The 23,652-nt window shown below is 48.4% G+C and overlaps 1 protein-coding gene across 1 annotated transcript in view; it reads right to left on the minus strand.

The window, feature by feature from the left end:
• LOC102071274 (uncharacterized) overlaps positions 1-20,674 on the minus strand; it is a 242,938-nt gene extending 222,264 nt beyond the window's left edge. The window contains exons 1-2 of the mRNA XM_074544179.1: positions 20,615-20,674; positions 19,912-20,509 (exon numbers count right to left, since the gene is read on the minus strand). Of these exons, the coding sequence (XP_074400280.1) occupies positions 19,912-20,509; positions 20,615-20,674 (658 nt within the window). The remainder of the gene's footprint in view (positions 1-19,911; positions 20,510-20,614) is intronic.
• Between the last annotated feature and the right edge of the window lie 2,978 nt (positions 20,675-23,652).

Here is a 23,652-nt window from a genome sequence, read left to right on the forward strand (position 1 = left end):
TGGTGGCTGCAGGCTACAGCGCTGATGATGAGGCCATTGCCCAGGAGGGCAGCCAGGGAGATGCCCAGCAAGAGGCAGAAGTGCAGGAGCTGCAGCTGCTGTGTGTCTGCCAATGCCAGCAGGAAGAAGTGCCTGATGGAGCTGCTGTTGGACATTTGCAGTTTCTTGGCATGAGGATCTGTAAAAAAAGTGATCATGTAATAGCTGGGTTTGGAGATGACTTGAAATATCCCAGCACAGCTTGGGGGCACTTTCCCCCCTCTGCCTGCTTAGGGCTCTGCTGCCTGGAGCTGTCCCTGCCAGCAGCTGCTTCTCTGTGCCCAGGGCTGGGTCCTGCCAGTGCTGCCAGAGGCCAGCCCAGCCCTGGGGGCTCAGCTCTGCCCTGCAGACCCCTCCCAGCTCTGGCACTTCCCAGAGGCAGCTCTGGATCTGCAGGCTCTGATGGCAAAGTCAGAGCAACCCTGAGGAGGCTGGAAAAGTGACAGTGATGCAGTCTCTAATGGACCCTGTACTGATTTCTCTCACTGCCTGGTTTGTAAGATCTGAGATAACTTTTTTTATTGTTCTAAACCTGAACCAGAGACGAATATCTATAGACAATTTCCTACCCAGGCAACCCTGAGTAGTACATAAAAAAAAGCAGAATTTTCCCTTGTATGCAGCCCTTGACTTGCTGTGCTCCCTGTATAATGTACTTGGAAAAGTTATTTAGTTAAATGCCATGCTGGCAGCAGTCCTGAACAACACAGCATCCTCACCACACAAGGAGAACATTTCCAAACCTTACCATCTGTCTCCTCTCGCCCAGACCTCAACCCCCAGTGCTGGGACCAGCTGCCAGGGCTGGCTGAGAGCTGTCCCTGGCAGGCAGCAGAGTCCCTGCCCCAGCACAGCACCCTGGGCTGCAGGACCCTGCTCTGCACGACAGCCCTGGGCACCCCTGGATGCTCTGCACAAGAGAGAATCGGAGAATGTACTCACAGAGTCTGTAGGCATTGGGATGTTCCAGCTTTAGGAGATCATTCCAGGAGCTGCAGCTGCATTGTCCTGCAGCCAGAGCTTCCTGTGCCAAGGGCTGGCAGTGATTCTGCCCCAGGCACTTCTCAGCACCCTCTCAGCCCTGACTGATTGAAGCTCTCTGTGCCTCTGTGCTGTGCCCAGGGTGGCTGCAGGCAGTGCCCAAGCCCTGCTGGGCTGAGAGAACAGCTGCTCATCAAGAGAAATGTGCTTTTGAACCTTTGCTTGGTTACCAGGAGCTGCCTCTGTGCCAGGAGCCCAGCCCAGCTCAGCAGCACAGACACAGCACAAGGACTTTAATGAGCCTCTGGGGCTTTGTGCTCAGGCTCTGAACATCATTCCTTGAAATGGAGCTGAGGAAACCTCTCCAGAACTCCAAGTCAGAATCTAACTCCAAAGTTGCTTGGACTTTTAACGGGTCCCACTGAGGGACACAACTGAGAAAGTGTCCTTAGGCCCCAGGCAGAGCAGAGAAATGCAAGCAGTGATGACAGGCGGAGACAAAGAGAAGCCAAGTCTTGGTGCCCTGGGCCACAGCATGGTCTGTGCCACCAAGGGCCGGGAGGAGACACCTTGTCCTGAGGCACTGGGGCCTCCTGGCACAGCCCCAGCCAGGCTGGGCACTGTCAGCCCCTTGTCCTGCCCTTAGCATCCCCCCCTAGCCCACATCCCAGTGGCCTCAAGGATCTGCTGGAAGGAGTCCCTGGGGAGCCTTGCTCAGGAATGGCTCTGGGGGCTCCTGAATGCTCCCTGCAGGGACTGCAGGTTTTTCAGAGGACTTTTGGTTTGGCCTTTGCCTTGGAGTCTCTGAGAGGCTTGTGCAATCATGGCCTCCAATTATCTTCTTTAATTAGTCCCTGGAGAGGCTTTGTCACTAGCAACACTCAGTGGGACTCATTAATGCTTCAAGGTACTTCAGTTATTTTAAGGTACTTGCTGATTCACTTTTGATACAGACTCCGTTAGAACTTTTTACAATCATGGCCCCAATGATCTGCTTTAACAAGTCCCTTGAGAGCTTTGTATTGACACTCAGTGGGACTCATTAATGCTTTGAGGTACTCAAGGTTTTTAAGGTACTTTGGATTTTCCTTTCTACACTGAATCTCTGAGAAGTTTTTTTCTGCAATCCTGGCCTCCAATTCTCTCTTCCAGGAGTCCATGAGGAGCCTGTGCTGGGATGGACCTCAGTGGGAGCCATTCATGCTTTGACACTCTTTGAGGTTTTCTTCTGATTTTGACTCTAGGAAAGGTTTTTGCAATCTCCTCTCAGGCCCTGATGTTCAAGGGCTCAGCTCCAAATGCACCATAGGGTCATTAGGATCAAGCAAGTCCTGAAAAACCATGGCTCTGCCTTGATTTCCCTCTGGTCTTGTCCTGTTCATCCGGAAGTTTTCCTTTTACTGTTATGGAGAAATATTTCAATGAGCTTCTAAGTAATGTGTAATCCTATTTTAAAGGCTGTGTTTTATTACTGTTCTCTTTTGAGAAGAGGTGATTGCAGCATTCTGTGCTTGATATTGATGTAGGGCCATTCCTAAGGATGTCTGGCTAGGTCAGACAAGTTGTACCTTGGAGCTGACCCAGTGTGGACAACCTTTCCTGACATTCCCTAACCCCATGTGAGAAATCATTTTCACTTTCAAAAATTTAAATGGTTTTTAGACCTTATTAAGACCTTATCAAAATACAACCGAAGGGTCTTGATTTTCATATCTTTGATGTGAAATGAGTTCCCCGGTCTGAATCAATCCTATTTACCATCCCATATTGGGGAATAATTGGTTCCAGAAGTGTTTTACTCACAGCATTGGCACTGGCTTTCACATTGGGTACCACCTCTATCCAATGAGTCAAATGATCTACTATCACTGGCAAAAACTTCCACCGTTGTACCTGGAGAAGCTCAGTAAAGTCTACTTGGATGTTTTGGAAGGGCCTTAAGGCTAGTTCTTGCCTTCCTCTGGGTGTTTTCCTCATGATTTTCTTATTCACTTGTTGACATATCATACGCTGTTCAATTACTTGCTTAGCTATTCTGAAAATTCCAATGTAACCCCAATCCCTTCGAAACTGGTCACTTAGCACTTGTGTACCCCACTGTGTTGTTCCATGTATGCCTTCTAGCATTTTCTTGGCAAGGTGTTTATTCAACATTTGCCTCCCATCTGCTAATCTCCACTTCCTTTCATTATCTTTCTTGGCTCGCTCCTATTTTAAGGAGTTCTTCCTCTTCGGTCCCACTGAACACAGGGATTTTTTGCATTTCTCTCATGTCTGTTTATGCTATTATTAGTTTTTCTGTCTCTAATTCAGTTGCATTTTAAGCTTCTAAATCAGCTAAATTGTTCCCTCACGCCTCCTGAGTCGGTCCCTTTTTATGTCCTTCAACATATACCACTGCTACTTCCTCTGGTAATTGTAAGGTTTCTAACACTTTAATCAGTCTCTTTCCCTTTGAATTTATTAGCCCCCTCTCTTCCCAAAATTTTCCAAAGATATGCTCTATGCCAAAAGCATATTTTCAGTCTGTATCTATTGTTCCCCTTTTCTGTGCTAATATTTCCAGAGCTCACTTTAGGGCATAGAACTCCCATGCTTAGGCTGACCTGTTGGAAGGCAACTTTCTCTTTTCTATGGCTACCAATCCTTCGTGCATTATAGTGTGCCCTGATACCCTGTGCCCCTTTATTACCCATGAAGATCCATTGATGTACAATCGTCTTCAGCCTTGGAATGATTGATCTGTTAGGTCCTCTCTTACTTTAGTTTGATAGTGTATAACCTCTAGGGAATTATGTATTAGTTCATCACCTGGCTTTCCATACAAGAACTGGGCAGGGTTTAGTTGGTTACTCATGATTTGCTCTAAACCATTGTCTTTTGAGATGGCTTCATACTTAGGCAGTCAGGAATCAGTGAGCCATTTCTCAGCATTTTGACTTAGGATACTTCCAACTGAGTGAGGAGTATATACTTTCAATTCTCCCTCAAAGGTTAATTTTTTTCTTTGCTCTATGAGTATGGCAGTTGCTGCCACAGCCTGAATATAGGTTCGCCACCCCGGCTGATGAGGTCTAGGAGTTTTGACAAATAGGCCACTGGTTTCCTGGATCTTCCCCAGTTCTGGGCTAACACTTCATATGGTACTACTTTTTCTATATCTGCAAACAGATAGAAGGGTTTGTCTAAGGCAAGAAGACTCAATGCCAGTGCACTGACTAATTCTTGCTTTAAAGCTTCAAACTTTTGTTTATTGTCTTTTTCCCACCTAATCTCTTCTTCAACTAACTTTTCATATAGGAACCGGATGGCCTGTGTGTATCCTTCAATCCATAGCCTACAATATCCCAAGAGGCCTAAAAACCTTCTGATTTCTCTCTTAGCTTTTGGCCATTAGAGTGAAACTCTCCCCCTAATTCTCTCAGGGTTCAGCAGTCGGCAGCTTCCTTGACACATTACATGTCCTAGGAATTTTACTTCCCATTCTAAAAATTGGAGTTTCCCTTTTGATACCTGAAGTCCTTGGTTTCCCAGAAAATTTGACAACACTATGGAAGAAAAACTTATTTTTCTTCCTGTCCTGAGAGAAGCATATAATTTACATATTGGATGAGCTTTATCTCAGGTTTGATGGAGAAGAGTTGTGTTCTTCTAAGGCTTGACCAAAGGGCTTTGGGGATTTGGAAAACCGTTGGGGTAACCTAGTCCACCGAAGCTGATGCTTCCTCCCAGAATCGGGGTCTTCCCATTCAAAGGTAAATATATCCCACTTTCCTATGCCAGTGGGCATGCCCAAAAAGCATCTTTTAGGTCTATCACACTAAACCACTGGTGTGCTGGGGGGTACTATATACTATACTAGTATATATATAGGGGTTATAGTACTATTGTACTATATATATATAGGGGTTATATAGTACTATATATATAGGGGTTATAGTACTATACTAGTACTATATAGGGGTTAGGCACCACCTGGTACCGATTCACTGTTCTTTTGTTCACTTCTCTCAAATCTTGGACAAGCCTGTAAATCCCATCTGACTTCTTTACTGGTAATATGGGTGTATTATGGGGGCACATACATGGTTCTAAGGTCCTGTCCTCAAGTAGGTCCTGGATCATCAGCTGCAGTCCTTGTCTCCCTTCCAGGGAGTGTGGGTATTGTTGTACCCAAACTGGATGGTTTTCATTAACTATTTTTATTACTATAGTTTCATGTTTAATTTACCTCGGTTTTTTGGTTTTGCCCACACCATCTCATGAATTTTGTCCTCATCTTCTTCCCTTAATTGGAGAAGTTAAAGTACCATTTTCCCTTTTTCTGGGAGCATGCCAATGTCAAATTGCGCCTGTAAATCCCATCCTAATAAATTTCACCCTGCTTCTGGAACTAATAGAACATCCCCAATTCCTATTTTTATTTGCTCCTTCAAACTTTATTTGCATTATAACTGAGGTTTTGAACCTTTCCCCTTGTCTTGTTTTTAAAAGACAGGTGTCTACTAAGGAAGGCAGGTGCCGCCCCAAAATGGAAAATGTAAACCCCCTCCCTCTGAATTGTTATAATTTTGAAATTAAGGGGGCTCTCAGGCACAGATATGGGAGCAGGAATAGCAGTTCTTTATTAGGGAAGAATATAAAAATAAAATAAGCAATGCAGTAATACAAAACAACACTGACAGAGTCGGAATAAAACTTGACACCTGGTAGGTCATCGTGTTGGTAGCAGTCCAATTAAAACAGTGGCTGCAGTCCTCCTGCAGTCTTCCTGCAGACAGGTGTGGTTCTCTTGAAGCAGGGATCCTGTAGAAGGACATAATCTTCCTCTGAAGATCCAGTAGTGGTGTAGATGAGCCTGGTCTTCCTCTGGGAATCCAATGGAAAAGGCAGCTGGTCCTCTGGGAATCCAGTGGAAAAGGCTGCTGCTCCTCTAGGAATCCAGTGGAAAGGCTGTTCTGGTGTCCCAAAATCTCAGATTATATCCAGTTAGGAACGCTTGGCTCCGCCCTCTGGGTAGAGCATCTCAGAATGGGATGATGCAATTTTGATCAGTCACGCAGTGACATTCAATAGCCCACTAACAGCAGATGTCTCCCCAGAGGAAGGATTGGTTTCTGCAAGAGATGAAGAAAAACTGCCCAATTAACAGATGAAAACTGGCCCACCTCTAACAGATGGGAATATAACACACATATTTACCTGTCAGTCTAGAACATTGTCCATGCCTTATTCTATTTCCCTCTGCATCACAATGAAACCTTACACAAAGTTCTCACTTAAGATTATGTTTCCCTGTGGTACACAACAGCTTTCTCCATCTTTCTGCATTACCCACCAAGTGTAACCAGGTCCTTGAGCAAAAACAATCCCACGGATGGGTTGTCTTTGCCTGAGGTGGGATTAATCCAAACAGTCTTTCCTAAAATACCTTTCATGTGTACAACAGAGACTTTGTCTCCATCCACTGTGTGCAAGGGTTCAGACTGGGCAGGACCAGCTCAATTGATGAACCCTTGGGTGTTGACAATCCAAGTGGCCTTTGCTAAGCTCATTTCCCAATTTCTAAAAGCATCCCCCCAAAATGGCTTCAGTCTTGAGCAGCCCATAGCGCCGTTCAACATTCCCAGCAGCTAGTGCATGATAAGGGATATGGTAAATCCATTCAATACCATGCTTCCTGGCCCAGGTGTTGATAAGGCTGCTCTTGAAATGAGTCCCGTTGTCTCATTCAATTCTCTTATGGGTACCATGCATCCAAACGACCTGCTTTTCCAGGCCCAGGATGGTGTTCTGGGAAGTGGCATGAGGAACAAGGTAGGTCTCCAATCATCCAGTGGTGGCTTCCACCATGGTCAGCACATAGCGCTTCCCCTGGCGTGTCTGGGGCAGTGTGATGTAGTCAATCTGCCAGGCCTCCCCATACTTGTACTTGGACCACCGCCCACTGTACCATAGGGCTTCACTTGCTTGGCCTGCTTGATGGCAGCACACGTCTCACAGTCATGGATAACCTAAGAAATACTGTCCGTGGTTAAATCCACCCCTCGGTCTCGTGCCCACTTCTAGGTGGCATCTCTGCCCTGATGGCCTAAGGCACCATGGGCCCCTCGAGCTAGGAATAACTCTCCTTTGTGTTCGCAATCTAGGTCTATCTTGGACACCCCTATCTTTGCAGCCTGGTCTACCTGCTCATTGTTTTGGTGCTCTTCATTGGCCCTACTCTTGGGAATATGAGCATCTACATGGTGGACTTTCACAGGTAGCCTCCCTACCCTGGTAGCAATGTCTTTCCACTCTTCAGCAGCCCAAACTGGTTTTCCTCTGTGCTCCCAGTTTGCCTCTTTCAACCTCTCCAGCCATCCCCATAGAGCATTGGCTACCATCCAAGAATCAGTGTAGAGGTAGAGCTTTGGCCACTTCTCTCTTTCTGCAATGTCCACGGCCAGTTGAACAGCTTTGAGTTCAGCAAGTTGACTTGATTCACCTTCTCCTTCAGTAGCTTGTGCAACCTGTCGTGTGGCTGCTTTCCACTTCTGGTTCATCCCTACAATGCGACAGGAACCATCAGTGAAAACAGCGTAGTGTGTTTCCTCTGGTGGTAGTTGGTTATAGGGATGAGCTTTTTCAGACTGGGTAACTGGTTCTTGTTCTTCACCTTTGGGCAAATTTGTAATTTCCTCCAAAATCCTGGGGTGATTCTGTTACCTATACGGGCGCGCTGAGCGATAACAGCAATCTGCTTGCTCCATGTGGCACTGGTGGCATGGTGAGTGGAGGAACCTTGCCTCTGAACATCCACTCCAGCACCGGTCGTCAGGGTGCCAGGAGGAGTTGTGCTTCTGTACCAATCACCTCTGAGGTGGCTTGGACTCCTTCAAAAGCAGCCAAGATTTCTTTCTCTGTTGGAGTATAGTTGGCTTCAGACCCTCTGTAGCTTCAACTCCAAAATCCCAGTCCTCAGCCTTGAGTCTCCCTAGGCACCTTCTGCCAAAGGCTCCAGGACAAGCCATGGTTCCCAGACGGGTCCAGATATGTTCTTCATATCTGGACCCATCATGACCTGGCCAAGGGCAACCGCATGAGAAATCTCCTGCTTATTCTGGGCAAAAGCTTGTTGCTGCTCAGGGTCCCACTGGAAATTATTCTTCTTCCGGGTGACCAGGTAAAGAGGGCTCATGATCTGATTGTACTCAGGAATGTGCATCCTCCAAAAGCCTATGGCGCCTAGGAAAGCTAAGTGTCTCCTTATTGGTTGCTGGAGACATTGCTGTGGTCATGTTGATGACATCTGTAGGAATCTGATGCCGTCCATCTTGCCACTCTCACTCCTAGGAACTGAATCTCAAGAGTTAGTCCCTTTACTTTGCTCTTTTTAATGGTGAAAGCAGCTCCAAGGAGGATTTGGATGATTTTCCTTCCTTTCTCAAACATATCTGCAGCTGTGTTCCCCCACACAATGATGTCATCAATATACTGCAGATGTTCTGGAGCCTCACCCCTTTCTAGTGCAGTCTGGATCAGTCCATGGCAGATGGTGGGGCTGTGCTTCCACCCCTGGGGCAGTTGGTTCCAGGTGTACTGCACTCCCCTCCATGTGAAAGCAAACTGAGGCCTGCATTCTGCTGCCAGAGGAATGGAGAAAAATGCATTGGCAATGTCTATAGTGGCGTACCACCTTGCTGCCTTGGACTCCAGCTCATACTGGAGCTCTAACATGTCCGGCACGGCAGCACTCAGTGGTGGAGTCACTTCATTCAATGTACAGTAGTCCACAGTCAATCTCCATTCTCCTTCAGATTTTCACACAGGCCAGATGGAGCTGTTGAAGGGTGCGTGGGTCTTGCTGACCACCCCTTGGCTCTCCAGCTCTCAGATCATCTTATGGATGGGGATCACAGCATCTCGAGTGGTCCTATACTGCCGTCGATGCACTATGGAAGTGGCAATTGGCACTCGTTGCTCTTCTCCCATCAGGCATCCTACTACAGATGGATTCTCAGACAACCCAGGCAAGGTGTTCAATTGCTCGATGCCCTCTGTCTCTACAGCAGCTATTCCAAATGCCCATCTGAGTCCTTTTGGGTCTTTGAAATACCTACTTCAAAGGTAGTCTATGCCCAAAATACATGGCTATGCCCAAAATACATGGGCCCTCTGGGCCAGTCACAATAGGGTGTTTCTTCCACACATTCCCAGTCAGGCTCACATCAGCTTCCACCAAAGTGAAATCCTGGGATCCCCCTGTCACACCAGCAACAGAAACAGACTCTGTCCCCACCTGTCTCGATGGAATTAATGTACATTGCGCACCAGTATCAACCAAAGCTTTGTACTCTTGTGGTTCCAATGTGCCAGGCCAACAAATCCACACAGACCAGAAAACACGATTTTCCCTAGCCCCTACCTGGCTAGAGGCAGGGCCCCTCTAAGCCTGGTTATCCTTCTTTCCCTGGGCATATGTCTTGGATGTTCCTTCAAGGAGAGTGGACATGTTTTCATCATCATACCTGGCAGTTCGGCTACGGGCAGCTGGAGCTGCTTTCCTTCTGGTGGCTTCCTTCAGTTCACTCACCTATTGTGCCAGAACAGCGGTAGGTTTCCTATCCCAACTTCTCATGTTTTCCCCACAATCACTCAGGTAGAACCACAGCTCAGCTCGTGGGGTGTACCTTCTCTCTCCATCTGGGAAACGTCTGCCTTGGATACCGGAACCTCTGATCCGTACTGCCGAGATTTAGAGAAGGTCTTCTTTAATCTCCTCTCTGAGCTTCTCATGATTCTCCTCTATCTTGTCTTCTAATTTTTGCAGACATGTTTCCACTGCTGTGATTCTGGCATGTGTTGGGCCATGCACAGCGTCTGCATATGCTGAGAGCTTCCTTGCCATATCCAGCATAGTCTCCTCACCATCATCCTGCTTCATTATTGCTAAAGCAGAAGCATATTCTCGTGGCCCAAGTCGTACAAGTTTTCTCCACATCACAGATGTGCATGGTACCAAGTCTGGATTCTTGGTTGTCACATCATCTGAGAAGATAATCTCTGCCACTGCCATTTCTCTCAGGCGTTGGATCCCTTGCTCTATGGTCTTCCACTGAGTTGGTTGCATATAAAGACCATCTGCACACAGGTATCTTTGTGCAACACTGTCCAAGACCTGTGCCCAGAGGCTGTGTGGATTAGCCACCCTCATCATTCCTTGGTCGATGACAGGATCCTGTGACAGGGATCCCAAATGCCGCACTTCAGTGCCATCCAGAACTGTAGCCTCGCCTGCAGCATCCCAGAGACGGATCAGCCAACTAATTATGGATTCATCAGGTCATCGGGTGTAATCCTTCCGTAGGCCACAAAGGTCCTTCAGGGAAAAGGACTCAATATTTGCGTCTGATCTTGCACGTGCTGCTTTGACTCCTGATTTTATGTCAGGAGGCATCGAGGTTCCTTCTTCCGTATCACCATCATCATCATCATCCACTGGTCGATTAGTTTTTTCTGTGCATTTCCTACTTCTAGTGCTGGTAGCAACAGCCATGGGTTTAGATGCTGGCTTAGGCTCACTGTCTGGTCTGGCTGCTGGCTTCGAGCCTGGGCTGTTGGCTACAGCTTGAGTGACTGGGATAGCTGATTTATCTCCCTGCCCCCCTGCCTCTCTCTGCTGCCCTACACTAACAAAGTGCGATAAGCATGAGCCAGGGCCCAGCTTATTGAAATTAGCCTTTTCTCTTTAGAATCATCATGGCACTTCTCTTTTAGGTATTTCCCCACCTCAGCTGGGTTCGGAATTTGTTCCCATGGAAAATCCCAGTCTACAGGATCAGAAAATTCCTTCAGGGTTTGGCCTACATTTTCCCATTGCCCACACCACTCAGGATTTTTCACACCTGCATCTGCTTCTGGGTCAGGGGTCTCACCAGCTCCTCTGGATATCTCAGCCCTCATTCTAGAGAAGCTGCAGACCATATAGAGGAAGCTTACCAGATTAAATACCAGAAAGATGGTCTCTTTAACATTCAGGGGAAACTGAACATTCTCAAAAAGTGACATAACCGATCCAAAGGAGAAGAAGGAAAGGGAAGGCTGGAAAGTCTTATTCTCAGCTCCTCCTCTAACAGACTGAGTGTAATTGCTAATAAATTCCCAAAATGTACTACTGAAACTGGGATGCAGGGTAGGATGAAGAAACCACAAACCATACATATCGTAAACAGATGCCAGTATCTTTGTAAACGCTTTATAAATCATTATCACAGAGGCCAGCACAACAGCTATTCCAATCCGTACCCCTCTACCGTAAAAATTACATGTTATGGACAATAATCCTAGTGACCAGAAAGGTATTGAAACCTCAACAAGGTCTAGAGCCCAGAGCCACACGAAGGCTTTCACAACCAGAGACATCAGGGGTTCAAGCAGCATGGCTACTAACTGCTTTAACAACAACAAACACACAATTAATAGAGCTTTTTTCCACCTTTTCCAGCCGCGTGCTGGGCACCAATTCATGTATTTGTCCAGGTTTAGAGCAAATTTGGGGAAGAATCCCCCAAAGGATCTCCAGTGGGAAAAGCAGATCCAGTCGGCCCCTCCCCCCAACTGGTCCGGGAGGAAAAAATACCTCCTTGGAGAAAGGTGGAAAAAAACTGTTTACTAAAGAATAAAACCAAAACAATATCAAACAATGAGACCCCTTGCCACTCTAAAAGAGATAACAAACTGAGAAAACCCCGTCCCTGGGTTGCAGCTCACTCAGTCTCTGATCAGTCCCTCCGGTGCTGGAATTGTCGCAGGCCAGGCCCGGCCCGGTGGGCCAGAGATGTGAGCTACCAATGCTCTCCTGGGTGTTCAGGCCAGAGCAGCTTTCAAGAGGACCAAAGAAAAGAAAAAAGTCACAGTCCAGGGAACTTCTTTGCCTCAGCTAGCTAACACTAACTAAAACACAAAAGAAGAGCTCTGTCCCGCTGTCTGTCTGCAGACAACACAGTCAGGAGCAGGAATGTGGGGGAGTGGAGTACAGTGTCTGAAAACAAACTGCGCGCTTCTTCTCTCCCCCCCTTCACTCTCTGGAACATTCTTAAAAGTGCAAAACTTATTATTCAACATAAACAGAATGAGACGACTGGGGATAAAAGCATCATATAGTCAACCCAGGACAGTACCTTATGGGGAAGAGCCACCGGAACATCCCAAATCAATTATGGGACTTGGGTGCATATTGTAAGAACACAGTGGCAAAATGGGCAATAAATGTCTTGCATTTCCCCAAACCAACCTGCAATCCTATGCAGGTGAAACTGTCGTTGTCCCTGCCAGTCCTGGGCAAGGTCCCTTGAAGCAATGATGAATCTGCCAGGCCCGGCACAATCTAAAATCCTGGAGAGCACTGGCCTATCCATCAGCTAACCCCAGCTAATGTGACTGACACAGAGAGCCCTGAATGTCATGGTCCCTGTTTGGGCGCCAAATGTCTCAATGAGGGTGGCTGCGACAAACCTCTCTGGTTCCCTGACTTCAGGGCGAGGGTGGCAAAAATGAAAAGGAGCAGGATCAATGGAGTTTTTTAAAAGGAACTTTAATAATAGGGTGAAAAACAATAAACATGGAGAAATCAAGAACAGTATGAGGGGCAGGATCTAAAGACCCAAAACAACAGGGAAGCAACAACATGTACACTTAGGGGTAGAAAACTCTAGAACAATAAGCACAGAGGGGCAACAAGTAACCAGTAAGGAAGCAGAACTTGGACAACTTAGTATAATAACTCTAAAGACTTATGAAGGACCTCTCAAATGCACCCTAAGTAAAACAAATTTTTCTCAGGGTTTGAACTCACACTCAGTTCTTTCAGGGTAAAATCTGGCTGACTCTGAGTGACAGCTGGGCTAACTCCCACACCGCTGATTCACACTGGCCCCTTGGGACCATGCAGCCCAACAGAGCCACAATGATGTCCTTGGTTCCACGAGGGTCTGCAGTGTCACATTGGTCCCTTGTGTCACAGTGTCACATGGTGCTCTGCAGTGCCACAATGGCCACTTCATTTCACAAGGCTCCCAAGTGTCACATTGATCTCAATAGGAAGGAAACCACAGAGGCCCCATGTTTCAGGGGCCGATGAGCAGCAACCACCAGAGGTTAAGGCAAGCCTGATCATTCTGTCCTGGCAAGTTTTCTTGGAGCAACCCTTGTGTTATGAACTGAACGAGGCCAAACTTTCTCTGGAGAAAGAGGTTCTCATTTATTAAAAGAGCTACAAGGAACGGAGTACCTAGGATAAGCCCGAGCACTCACACAGCGACCCAAAACCAGAACAGTGCACTACCCCCAAGTGCACTGGGCTCCCCCAGAAAGCAAGTTTTCAGAAACAAGAACCTTGACCTAACTTTACTCCCCCCATTTATAGCCCCCTTGGAGTCTAGGATTGGTCCATGTTGAATCCGCATGGTGATTGGTCCATTTCCAGGCTTCCCATTGGTCTTTAACACCATTCATTCTGGACCAATCATTTCTGCAGGGCTTCGAATGATTGGTCAGATCTTCCATCCAATCCCTCTTCAACCTCACCTTGTCCCGCCAGACCGCCCTTCCACCAAACGCAGGACCCTTCTCTTAGAACATTCTAATAACCCCCCACTCTTAACATAATACAATTAATATAACGTAATAATACAATATAATTGAACTATACTCTAATTTAATATAATTTAACTTTTACTTATAAAAACTTGGATATTTGAAATTATGAATGAAGTGTCCTAATTTCAGGCATTTGTGTCTACAGAAGAGGGATGGTTTTCCTCCATAAAAAGAAAAGCATAAAGCCCTTTCCAGTGTTTGGAAAATAGGTGAGTGCTAGCACTCAGGAGTCAAAGACCAGCCACACCTGTCTGTTATGGCAGCTTTTCTCTGGGAGCAATCCTTGGATACACAGAAATTTGGAGGTGGAATCCTAATATTGGCCATGGATGCCTGGGAAAAAAGGGACAGTTCTTTTCCATACAAAGGAAAGCCCAGGGCCCCGGTGTTTCAGGGGCAGATGGGAGCAGCTTTCCACATTCCAAGGTCAGCCAGACCTGTCATGTGACCCCTGGGAGGCCAAGGCAGCCACACCTATTTCATGTTCCCTTGCTTCCGCAGGGCCCTGCAGTGCCACAGCAGCTCCTTGCTTCCATGAGGCCTTGCAATGTCACAATGGTTCTCTTGCTTCCATGATGACCTCTAGTGTCATAATGGCCCCTTGATTACACAAATTCTTAAGGATCTTAACAGTCTCCATGGTTCCACAAGGCCCCACAGTGTCCTAATGGCCTTTGGGTTCCATGAAGCCCCACTGAGTCACCATGGCCCCTTGGTTCCATTGAGGCCCAGTAGTGCAACAATGATCCCCTTGTTTCCACAACTTCCCATATTGTCACAATGGCTCTCGTGCTTCCATGAGCCCCTGCACGATCACAATGGCGCTTTGGTTCCATGGGGCCCCACAGTGTCACAGTACTCTCCATGATTCCATGGGGCCTTGCTATGCTCTCCATGGATCCATCGTGCCCTGCAGGATCACAACGTCCCTTTGGCTCCATGTGGCCCTGAAATGCAGCAATGGCCTCTTGGTTCCACAAAGCCCTGCTGCTTCACACTGGCCTTTTGGAACCATATGGCCCAACAGAGCCACAATGATGTCCTTGGTTCTGTGAGGTTGCACAGTGTCACAGTGGCCCCTGGGATCCATGGTACTCTGCAGTGTCTCAATGTTCCCCTTCGTTCCACAAGTTCCTACAGTGTAACAGGTTCCACAAGGGCCTGCAGTGTCACCATGGTCCGTTGGTTCCACAATCCTCCACAGTGTCACAATGCTGTCCAAAGGAAGGGAACAACTGAGCCCCAGTGGTGCAGAGACAGATGAGAGGCAGTCACCAGAGGCCAAGTCTAGCCAGACTTGACTCGTATGGGCAGATTTTGTCTGGGAGTAACCCTTGGATAGAGAGAATTTTAGATGCAGAATCCTGATTTTGACCATAGGTGCCTAGACAAGAAAGACAGTTCTTTCCCATAGGAATAAAAGCACAGAGCCCCAGTGCGTCATGGTCAGATGGGAAGTGGCCCTTGACATGTGGGACCTGTCAGACAGCCCCCGGGAGTCCAAACGGCAGACCTGTTCCATGACTTCATGGGTCCTAAGACTGTCACAATGGTCTCCTTGATTCCATGAGGTCTGGCAATGTTACAATGGTTTCTTGGTTTCATGAGCTCCAACAGAATCACAGGGGTCCACTGGCCCCACGCAGCTCCACTGTGAAACAATGCCTCCTTCTTTCTGTTTTAAATCAATCACAATCAAACCACAGTTTGATCATTGATCCTTGCTTGCATAGGGCCCATGATTTGCACAATGGTCTCCTTGATTCCATGATTCCTGGATTCCACAGTCTCACCATCGTTTCCTTGGTTCTCCATTGTCACAACTGATCAATGGTTCCATGAGGTTCTGTAGTGTTACCGTGGTTGCTGTCAGAGGCTGGATGAGATTGGTGTCTCGAGACACCTTGGGATGCTCAGAATGCCCATGTGCGGCAGGGCCTGGTCAGGCCTTGGTTTGTGGTGGGACAGAGCCCCGCCCCCAGCCCTGGCCTGGCAGAGCTGTCAATCACACAGCGGGGGCGATGTTAACCCAGCTCTGATTAGCCCAGCTGTTAATCAATTAATCAATCACACACTAGCAGCTGGTGCTACCCTGATTCTGATTGGACAAGCAAATGGCAGTTCCACCCTAGGGGCAGGCCCATGAAGGCCCAGGGGGTTAAAAGCTGAGGCACGAGGCCAGCCCAGGGCCTGCATCCTGCCTTCTCCTGGGGTTCCTCTGTTAGCGATGATGGAACCCAAGCAGTTGGTACCTATGTGCATGTCTTTCTATCTATCTTCTGTCTTTCTGTTGTTCTTTATTTCTTCTCCATCTAATCCTACTTACCTGGAACATTTTTGGGTAATTTCACATGTTAGGGGATAAGGGATTTTAGGTTAAATGTGTGGTAATCCAGGGCACAGGGAATATTTCTCTGCCTGCTCTGAGGGATCCTGACCCCCAGAGAAACACTGCCTTTAACCTATGCCCATGGAGAGGACTTCCAGGACTTTGAGATAGATTAGAATTTACCAAAGTGTGAAATAAATTAGAGGGTAGTCTACTTTGTCCCTTGGGTAAGAAATGTAGGTTTTGGAATTTTTAGTATGGTGTAGATAGGAAGCAAGATGGAGGAATTTGTGTGTAGTCCCTCTCTTCTTCTTCTTCTTCATCTATTCCATTTTCTTCAGTGTTGGTGGCAGAGGGTGGCAGATTAGTGAAGGAAAGCACAGTGTAGAGGTTATGTGGACAATCAAGGGATGAATTATGTGTAGATAAGTAGAAATAATGTATGTTTTAAGAGTTAATTGGATGAGACAACTTTAAGAGACCTTGAAACCGTACATTTTAGAGCCATTTTGCGGTGCTTTTCCAGCAAGATGAGCCTGGTGTAGACAGCATGCAAAACTTTGGATACGATAACAACAAACAAGAAGGTGAAGACCAAAGAAGTCCTGTGCATCTCTTTTTACCTGGCACAGAACTGCTACACGAGTGTTTTATTTCATCCGGGCAGCTCCCAGAAGGGCCCAAAATAAAACAAACATTAATAACTGGTAGCCTGACGATGTTTGTAATAAGTTGGCTTTTTTTCCATGAAGTTGTTTACTGAAGGGTGTTGTCTTAATTGGCCAATCATGTGAAATGTGTTGATTAAATGACCAGAGAGGTCCACCTGTAGCAAAGCACGATACAAAAGAAGAGACTTGAAAAATTAGGTGGCATTTAGCCCGTAGCCTTCTGATCTGAGCCTGTGTCATCTCTGACTCAACGGTGACATTTGGGGATCTATGGCGGCTACTGGGAATCCTTTCTGCACCTCGTGACCCAAGAGGAGCTTCTCTAATAAATGTTGCCTGAAGCTCCAGCTTTCCCCATGACAGAAACCCCTGTGAGTGTTTGGGAGATCCCGGCTCTTTGGCAGCCTGGTGACTCCTGGGATGTCACTGTGGAGCCCCCGTGAGTGCCTGTGACAGATCGGTGCCATTGCAGCCCAAGGTCCCCCTGGGATGTCACCATGGAATGGCTGTGACTGCCTCTGACCACAGGGCTCTTTAACATCGCCAGAAAGCCCTGTGAGGTGTCCATGGAGCCCCTGTCTCTGCCTGTGACACTCCAGCTCTGGAACAGCCTGGAGACTCCTGGAAAGTCCCTATGGAACCTCTCTGAGGGCCTGTGACAAATCTGATCCTTAGCAGGCAACCATCACCAGGACCAAGTTTCTACAGTCAATTTCCATGGCAACGATCACCAGCCCCCTGTTGCTATGGTCAGATTCCATGGCAACCATCACCAGGACCCTGTTGCTATAGGCAGTTTCCATGGAAACCAGTACCAGCCCCCTGTTGCTATGGTCAGTCCCTCGGCAACTCCGAGGAGACCCCATGCCAGGGGCGGTTGCCATGGACACCAGCTCAGGCCTGCAGCCACAGCCCATTGCTATGGCAACCTTTTGAAGCCTCCCATCCCCAGGCTCACAGGATCCCAGAACCACAGAATTGGCTGAGTTGGGATGGGCCCATCAGGATCCTCCAATCCAACTGCTGGCCCTGCACAGGACACCCCAACAATGCCAGCCTGTGGTGGTTTGACCAGGAAGGAGTGGGAATTCTGGGATGCTGTGGTCAAACCAATGGATGTTCTGAGTTTCATACTGACACCTGGTGTAGCCAGTGGGGTTTGGACACACCTCCAAGAATACACAGGGGTTAAAAGCAGGGCTTTGGCCCTGGGAGGCTCTCTTGGGACGTCGCGGCGAAGAGGTCAGATCTCTCCCCCGTCCAGTCGCTGCTGCTGGGCGGGGGAGGGGCAGCCACGTGGTAGGCCCTGGGCCTGGACAGAGATGGGAGGTGAGGAGGCCTCGAGGATGGAAGGGTGGAAGACCCCAGGGAGTCAGCCCTCGGGCAGCCATCCCCCCCCCCCCCCCCCCCAGGAGGGAGAGAGAGAGAGAGAGCCGGCGACACCGAATGTGATAGCAGCTGGCCCAGGAGGAGAAGGGGGGGGAAGAGTGCCCGGCCGGAGCGGCAGCGTGTGGGCAGCGTGTGTGGGAGTGCCGCAGACTGAAAGTTTTAACCCCTTTCTTTCATGATTGAGGCCTTGCAAAAATGCTAATCCTCCTCGAAGCTGAATAAGAAGGGAGATAAGAGATGAGATGAGACAAGGACCTGGCCCGAAGAACGTGGAGATGATTGAATGGGGAGAGATGATTTGGAGTGGCCTTTTGGCTGGACTTTTCTTGTGGCCATGGACTCAGTTGTTCCTGTGACACAGACTGCACTTAGGGGGAAGCAGTGGCTCAGAACCAGGAGGGTTCATCGTGAGGACCCCCCGGCCCCAGGGGGTTGGAAAAATATGGGGGGGACAGATGTCCCAAAGCAGAGACTGTGCCTTTTTGGAGTGAGACAAAGCATCCTTGAAAGACAACCCTAAAAGCAGCTCTGGTCCATGCGTCAGTGGTGAGAGCACTGGACATGGAAGGAAGATGTCACAAGCGGCAAAAGGACTTTTTTTTCCGGGCGGTGCCGAAGTGACAGGGAAGCACACGAGGTTTCAGTGTGTTTCCAGGGGAAGCCTATGGAACAAGAAGGACTCCTTTCCTCTTCATGAACTGAAGTTTGAGTATACTAAAGTGTGGTGCCAGGCTGGGCAGTTGGGTGTTTTGGGAGAATGTATTGGATTGGGAAAGTCAGGTAGTGGGGAGGAGGAAAGTGGTTTTTGTAAGGTTTTCAATTTTTTTTCTTTTCCTTATGGTCTTTCCCTATTTCCCTGTAGTTTAGGTAATAAAGTGTTCTTTATGTTTAAGCTAAAGCCTGTTTTGCTTATTCCTGGTCACATCTCACAGCAGACACCAGGGTGAGGGCATTTTCATGGGGGGCACTGGCTCTGTGCCAGGCTCAAACCATGACACAGCCTTGGCCTGGCAGCACTGTCCAAACACTGCTGGAGCTCAGAGAGCCCTGGAGCTGGGACCCTTCCCTGGGGAGCCTGGGCAGGGCCCCAGCAGCCTCTGGGCATAAACCTTTTCCTGACATCCAACCTGAGCCTGCCCCGACTCAGCTGCAGCCGTTCCCTCCACTCCTGTCCCTGGGCACCAGAGGGAAGAGGTTCCCACAGCGCCAGCCAGGGACCCGCTCCCAAGGCTGTTGCCATGGCCACCAGGGCTGGGACCAGCTGGGATGCTCGGTTTCCACGGGCCGGGCTTCAGGAATGGGATTCCCAATTTCCTGCTCCTGCTAAAAGCACGAAGCCCTTGCTGCTCTCCTGCCTCCTGTGGAAAGAACAAAAGGCAAAGATCCCAGGCTGGGATAAGAACAATTTATTGGGAACAGCAATGAGATAAGGAACAAATGGACCAGAAACAATATTTTTAACAGAAGGGATAAATAAAACTGTTTGCAGGGAAAACTAAAACACAACTGACTGGATCTGCCTGCCTATGTATTTCCTTCTGTCTGGAAAGTGTCCCTTTCCTGTCCCTGCCAATGACCTGAGGTGGGAGTGAATGCAATGACAGGGCCATTGCCACACCCTCATGTTCTTCCATACCACATCATGTCATTGACAGGAGCAGGAAAAGGGACAGGTGTCTTCCTAGCATGGATCATGGGGAACATGGGTCACCAAGGCTCTTCCCAACATGGATCCTCCAATTATGGATGAAGCTGGGGCAGTGCACAAAAATCCTCCTGCATTGGCGCATTGGCAGAGCTTCCCTTACAGGTGCCTCCATTGGTGTGTGGTCAAGTCAGAGCTCTGGGTGAAGCTTGTCCCACACTGAGAACACTCGTACGGCCTCTCCCAAGTGTGGATGCGCTGGTGGGTGATGAGGGTGAAGTTGTGCTTGAAGCCCTTTCCACAGTCAGGGCAGTGGAAGGGCCTCTCATCAGTGTGAATCTGCTGGTGCTGGAGGAGACTGGAACTGGGGTGAAACCTCTTCCCACACTGGGGACACTCGTAGGGCCACTCCCTCTTCCCAGTGTGGATGCGCCGGTGCCTGATGAGTTTGAGGTTGTGCTTGAAGCCCTTTCTGCAGTCAGGGCAGCGGAAGGGCCTCTCCTTGGTGTGAATCCGGTGGTGCCTGAGGAGATCGGAGCTGATCTGAAACCTCTTCTGACACCGAGGACACTCGTAGAGCCTCTCCCCTGTGTGGATGCCTTTGTGTATGACAAGGGCAGAGGTGGAGCTGAAGCCCTTCCCACACTCCCCACACTCATAGGCCCATTCCCCCGTGTGGATCATCTGGTGGCTGATCAGGGTGCTGCTCTGCCTGAAGCTCTTCCCACACTCCCAGAATTTGTGGGGCTTCTCCCCATCATGAAGCTGCTGCCTGGCCACCAGATCTGAGCTCTGGCTGAAGCTTTGTCCACCTTCCTGGCACAGGGTGGGTCTTTCCTCCTCAGAGCACACTGGGCTGGGTTTGGAGCCCCTCCTCCTGCAGGATCTCTGCGGATTTTCCTCCCCATTGGAATTCTGCACTGTGGAGTCACTCAAAATGGCCTTTTCCATGAGGTTATACCATGGAGATTCTTCCTCCATGGTCTCCATTCTCAGCTCCTTCTCTGGGGCAGGAACAACAAGGAGAGGATGGAATTTGCCTCTGTGCCAGAGGGAAGGGGAAGGAGATCCCACCAGTGCATCCCCGACAGGATGAGGTTGGCAGCTGGGTTGGCCTGCAGCCAGGGGCCGTGCTGGGCTGGGAGATGGAGCAGGAGAGAGGGGGAAAGGGGCACTGACTTCCTCCTCACCTGCCTGGGTATCCCAGGGCTCCTTCCTCTTCCTCTCAGTCTCCTCCTCCATCCAATCAAGGTTTGGGAATAGGAAATCCTGGTCTGGGAAGAAGACAAAAGGTGAGTACATTGTCTTTTGTACTGGTTTGAAGGTAAACCTGGGGGAGAGTCTAAGCGAGAATTACAGTTTAATAAGAAAACAAAGGTCAAGGCAATGATACAGAAACACTGCCTTAAACTGACAGAGTCAGGATATAACCTGACACCCTGTTGGTCAGGGCAGTGGTAGCAGTCCCATTAAATGGTGGCTGCAGTCCTGTTGGAGTGATCAACGTGATTCTGTCGAAGCAGTGATCCCATAGAAGGGTCTGGTCTTCCTCTGGAGGTCCAGTGGTGGTTATGGAGCTCTTGTCCTCTGGGAATCCAGTAGGCAAGCTGCTCCTGGTGTTGAAAGCCTCAGCTTATATCCAGGTAGGAATGCTTGGTTCCTCCCCCTGGGCAGAGCATCCCACAATGGGATGATGGAATTTTATCAGTCCTGCAGTGACACTCAATGGCCCATCAGCAGAAGGTATCTCCCCTGGAGGGTGTTATCAGGGGTGAGTCATGGAAGAGATAAAGAACACTGCCCCACCTGTTTATAACAGTTAATGAAGACGGGGATTGAAAACATGCATTTGGTTACATGTTGCATGGCAACCTGAAACAGTGCGGTAATCCCTGCTCAGGGGGTGAACACCACCCCCCTTACCCAAACTTGCTCAGGTGTAAAACCCCCACCCCAGGAAGGCCACACACACAGGGGACAATGTCACACTTGGCCCCCTCCAGAGGAGGTCTCAGTCCCTGTCACTCCCTTACTCTCTCTCCTCTTCTCTTTCTTTCCATCTCTCTCTCTACCTCACGTTTACTGTTCAATAAAATCCACAATGGATTGGGTCTTGTTAAAACATTAACTGGGGCAGAGGCATCTCTCTAACAATTTTCTTAACCAGACTGCCAAAATTATTTTGGCACAGTGATTTCAGGGTTTCTTTGACCCCAAGTACCTTTGACAACAGCATGGTTCCCTCAACTGAGGAGGCTGTGGTTCTGTCTGGAAGAACTCTTGGAAACTTGGACGCAGCTTTCTCTGAGCGACCTATGGGAGAACTGATGAGAAAAATGGCCATTGTGGTTCTGGAGTGTAAAGAAAATATTTTGGTGTCCTTCCTTGAAAAGTTGGTTAAAATCACAGGAGGAAAAGGAGCAAATGATACCAGCGAGACTGACAAGGTTCATTCACCCCACGATGAGGAACACAAGGCTGCTGAAAGTCCCAGAAGAAGCCCAGCTCAAGCAGCTAAACTCCTGAATAACTCCAAAATTCCAAGTCTCAAGGGCTTTTTCTAATGTGAGAATCATTATTCTGTTCATCCCTGTCACCTTTGTGACAGCTACTAAGAGCTTCCACTTCCTTTTAATAATGTATGTATTGGGCTGAATTTGCACTTTTCTTTTATTGAAAGCTGCCAGCAGCTGAGCTGGAGCTGTGCAGGAACCAATGAAACTTGGAATTGACATGGAATTGGTTCTATTTTCAGCTGGTGCTACAGCGGCCGTGGGGCAGAGGGGTGGGAAAGGGGGGTCTGGGGTGGGAGCAGAGGAAATGCCGGGGCCAGGTTCTGAGCCCAGGGCTGAGCACACAGAGATGGTTTTGTTCTTGCTGAGCTCGCACTGAGCCAAGGCCTGTCCTGCCCCTTGTTTGGCCACACTGGCGAGGGGCTGAGGGTGTCGGGGAGGTTGGGAGGGGACACAGCCAGGACAGGGGACCCCAGCTGACCCCAGGGCTACCTCAGACCATAGGACATCATCATCTGTGTATAATTAGGGGGCGGACAAGGAGGAAGGGGGGGGCATTTGGAGTGAGGAATTTTGTCTTTCCAGGTAACACTTAGGCAGGATGGGGCCCTATTTCACTAGCACCAAACACACAGACACTAACTCAAGACACAGGCTAATTAAGATAATGCAAATTTGCAAAAATTTTCAAAAGTATTAGATAGGCAAAGCAAATAATCATTAGTAAATAATTCCAAAAGGGAAGATATTGAAATTATTATCACACAACTCTCCATTTCTGGCTGCAGGCTCTGGAGATTCTATCTCTGCCTTCAGTCAGGGTTGCATTCCCTAACATGTCTTGGTACCAAATCCTGCTTTCCAAGGCTGGACCGGTGTCTCAGGTTTAGCTGGCTGTGTATTCAATTACCATCTGTTAAAGGTGGGGCAATTATCATCTGTTAATTAAGCAGTTTACTTTATCTCTTCCACAAGGAATCCTCCCTCCAGGGAGATATCTTCTGTTAATGGGCTATTGAGTGTCACTGACAAAAATGACATCTTCCCATTGTGAGAAGCTCCTCCCAGAGGGAGGAGCCAAGCATTCCTACCTGGATATAATCTGAGAATGTGAACAACAGAGTCAGCCTTCTCCCACAGGATTCCCAGAAGAGCAGCGTTCAGCTCCACTGGATCCCAGAGGAAGACCAGGCTGATTGACACCACCAGTGGATGTTCAGAGGAAAACTCCACCCTTCTACAGGATCACTGCTCCAACAAAACCACCTCTGTCACTCCAGGAGCACTGCAGCCACAATTAAACAGGAGTGCCACCAACACTCTGACCCACAGTGTGTCAGGTTGTATTCTTATTCTGTGAGTACTTTTTTAGTACTATTAAATTTGTATTTTTAATTTTCCTACTGAAGAACTGTTATTCCTATTCCCATAAATTTTTCTTGACAG

This window comes from Zonotrichia albicollis, chromosome 7 (genome assembly GCF_047830755.1).
Source record: "Zonotrichia albicollis isolate bZonAlb1 chromosome 7, bZonAlb1.hap1, whole genome shotgun sequence".
In the NCBI taxonomy this organism is placed as follows: Eukaryota; Metazoa; Chordata; class Aves; order Passeriformes; family Passerellidae; genus Zonotrichia; species Zonotrichia albicollis.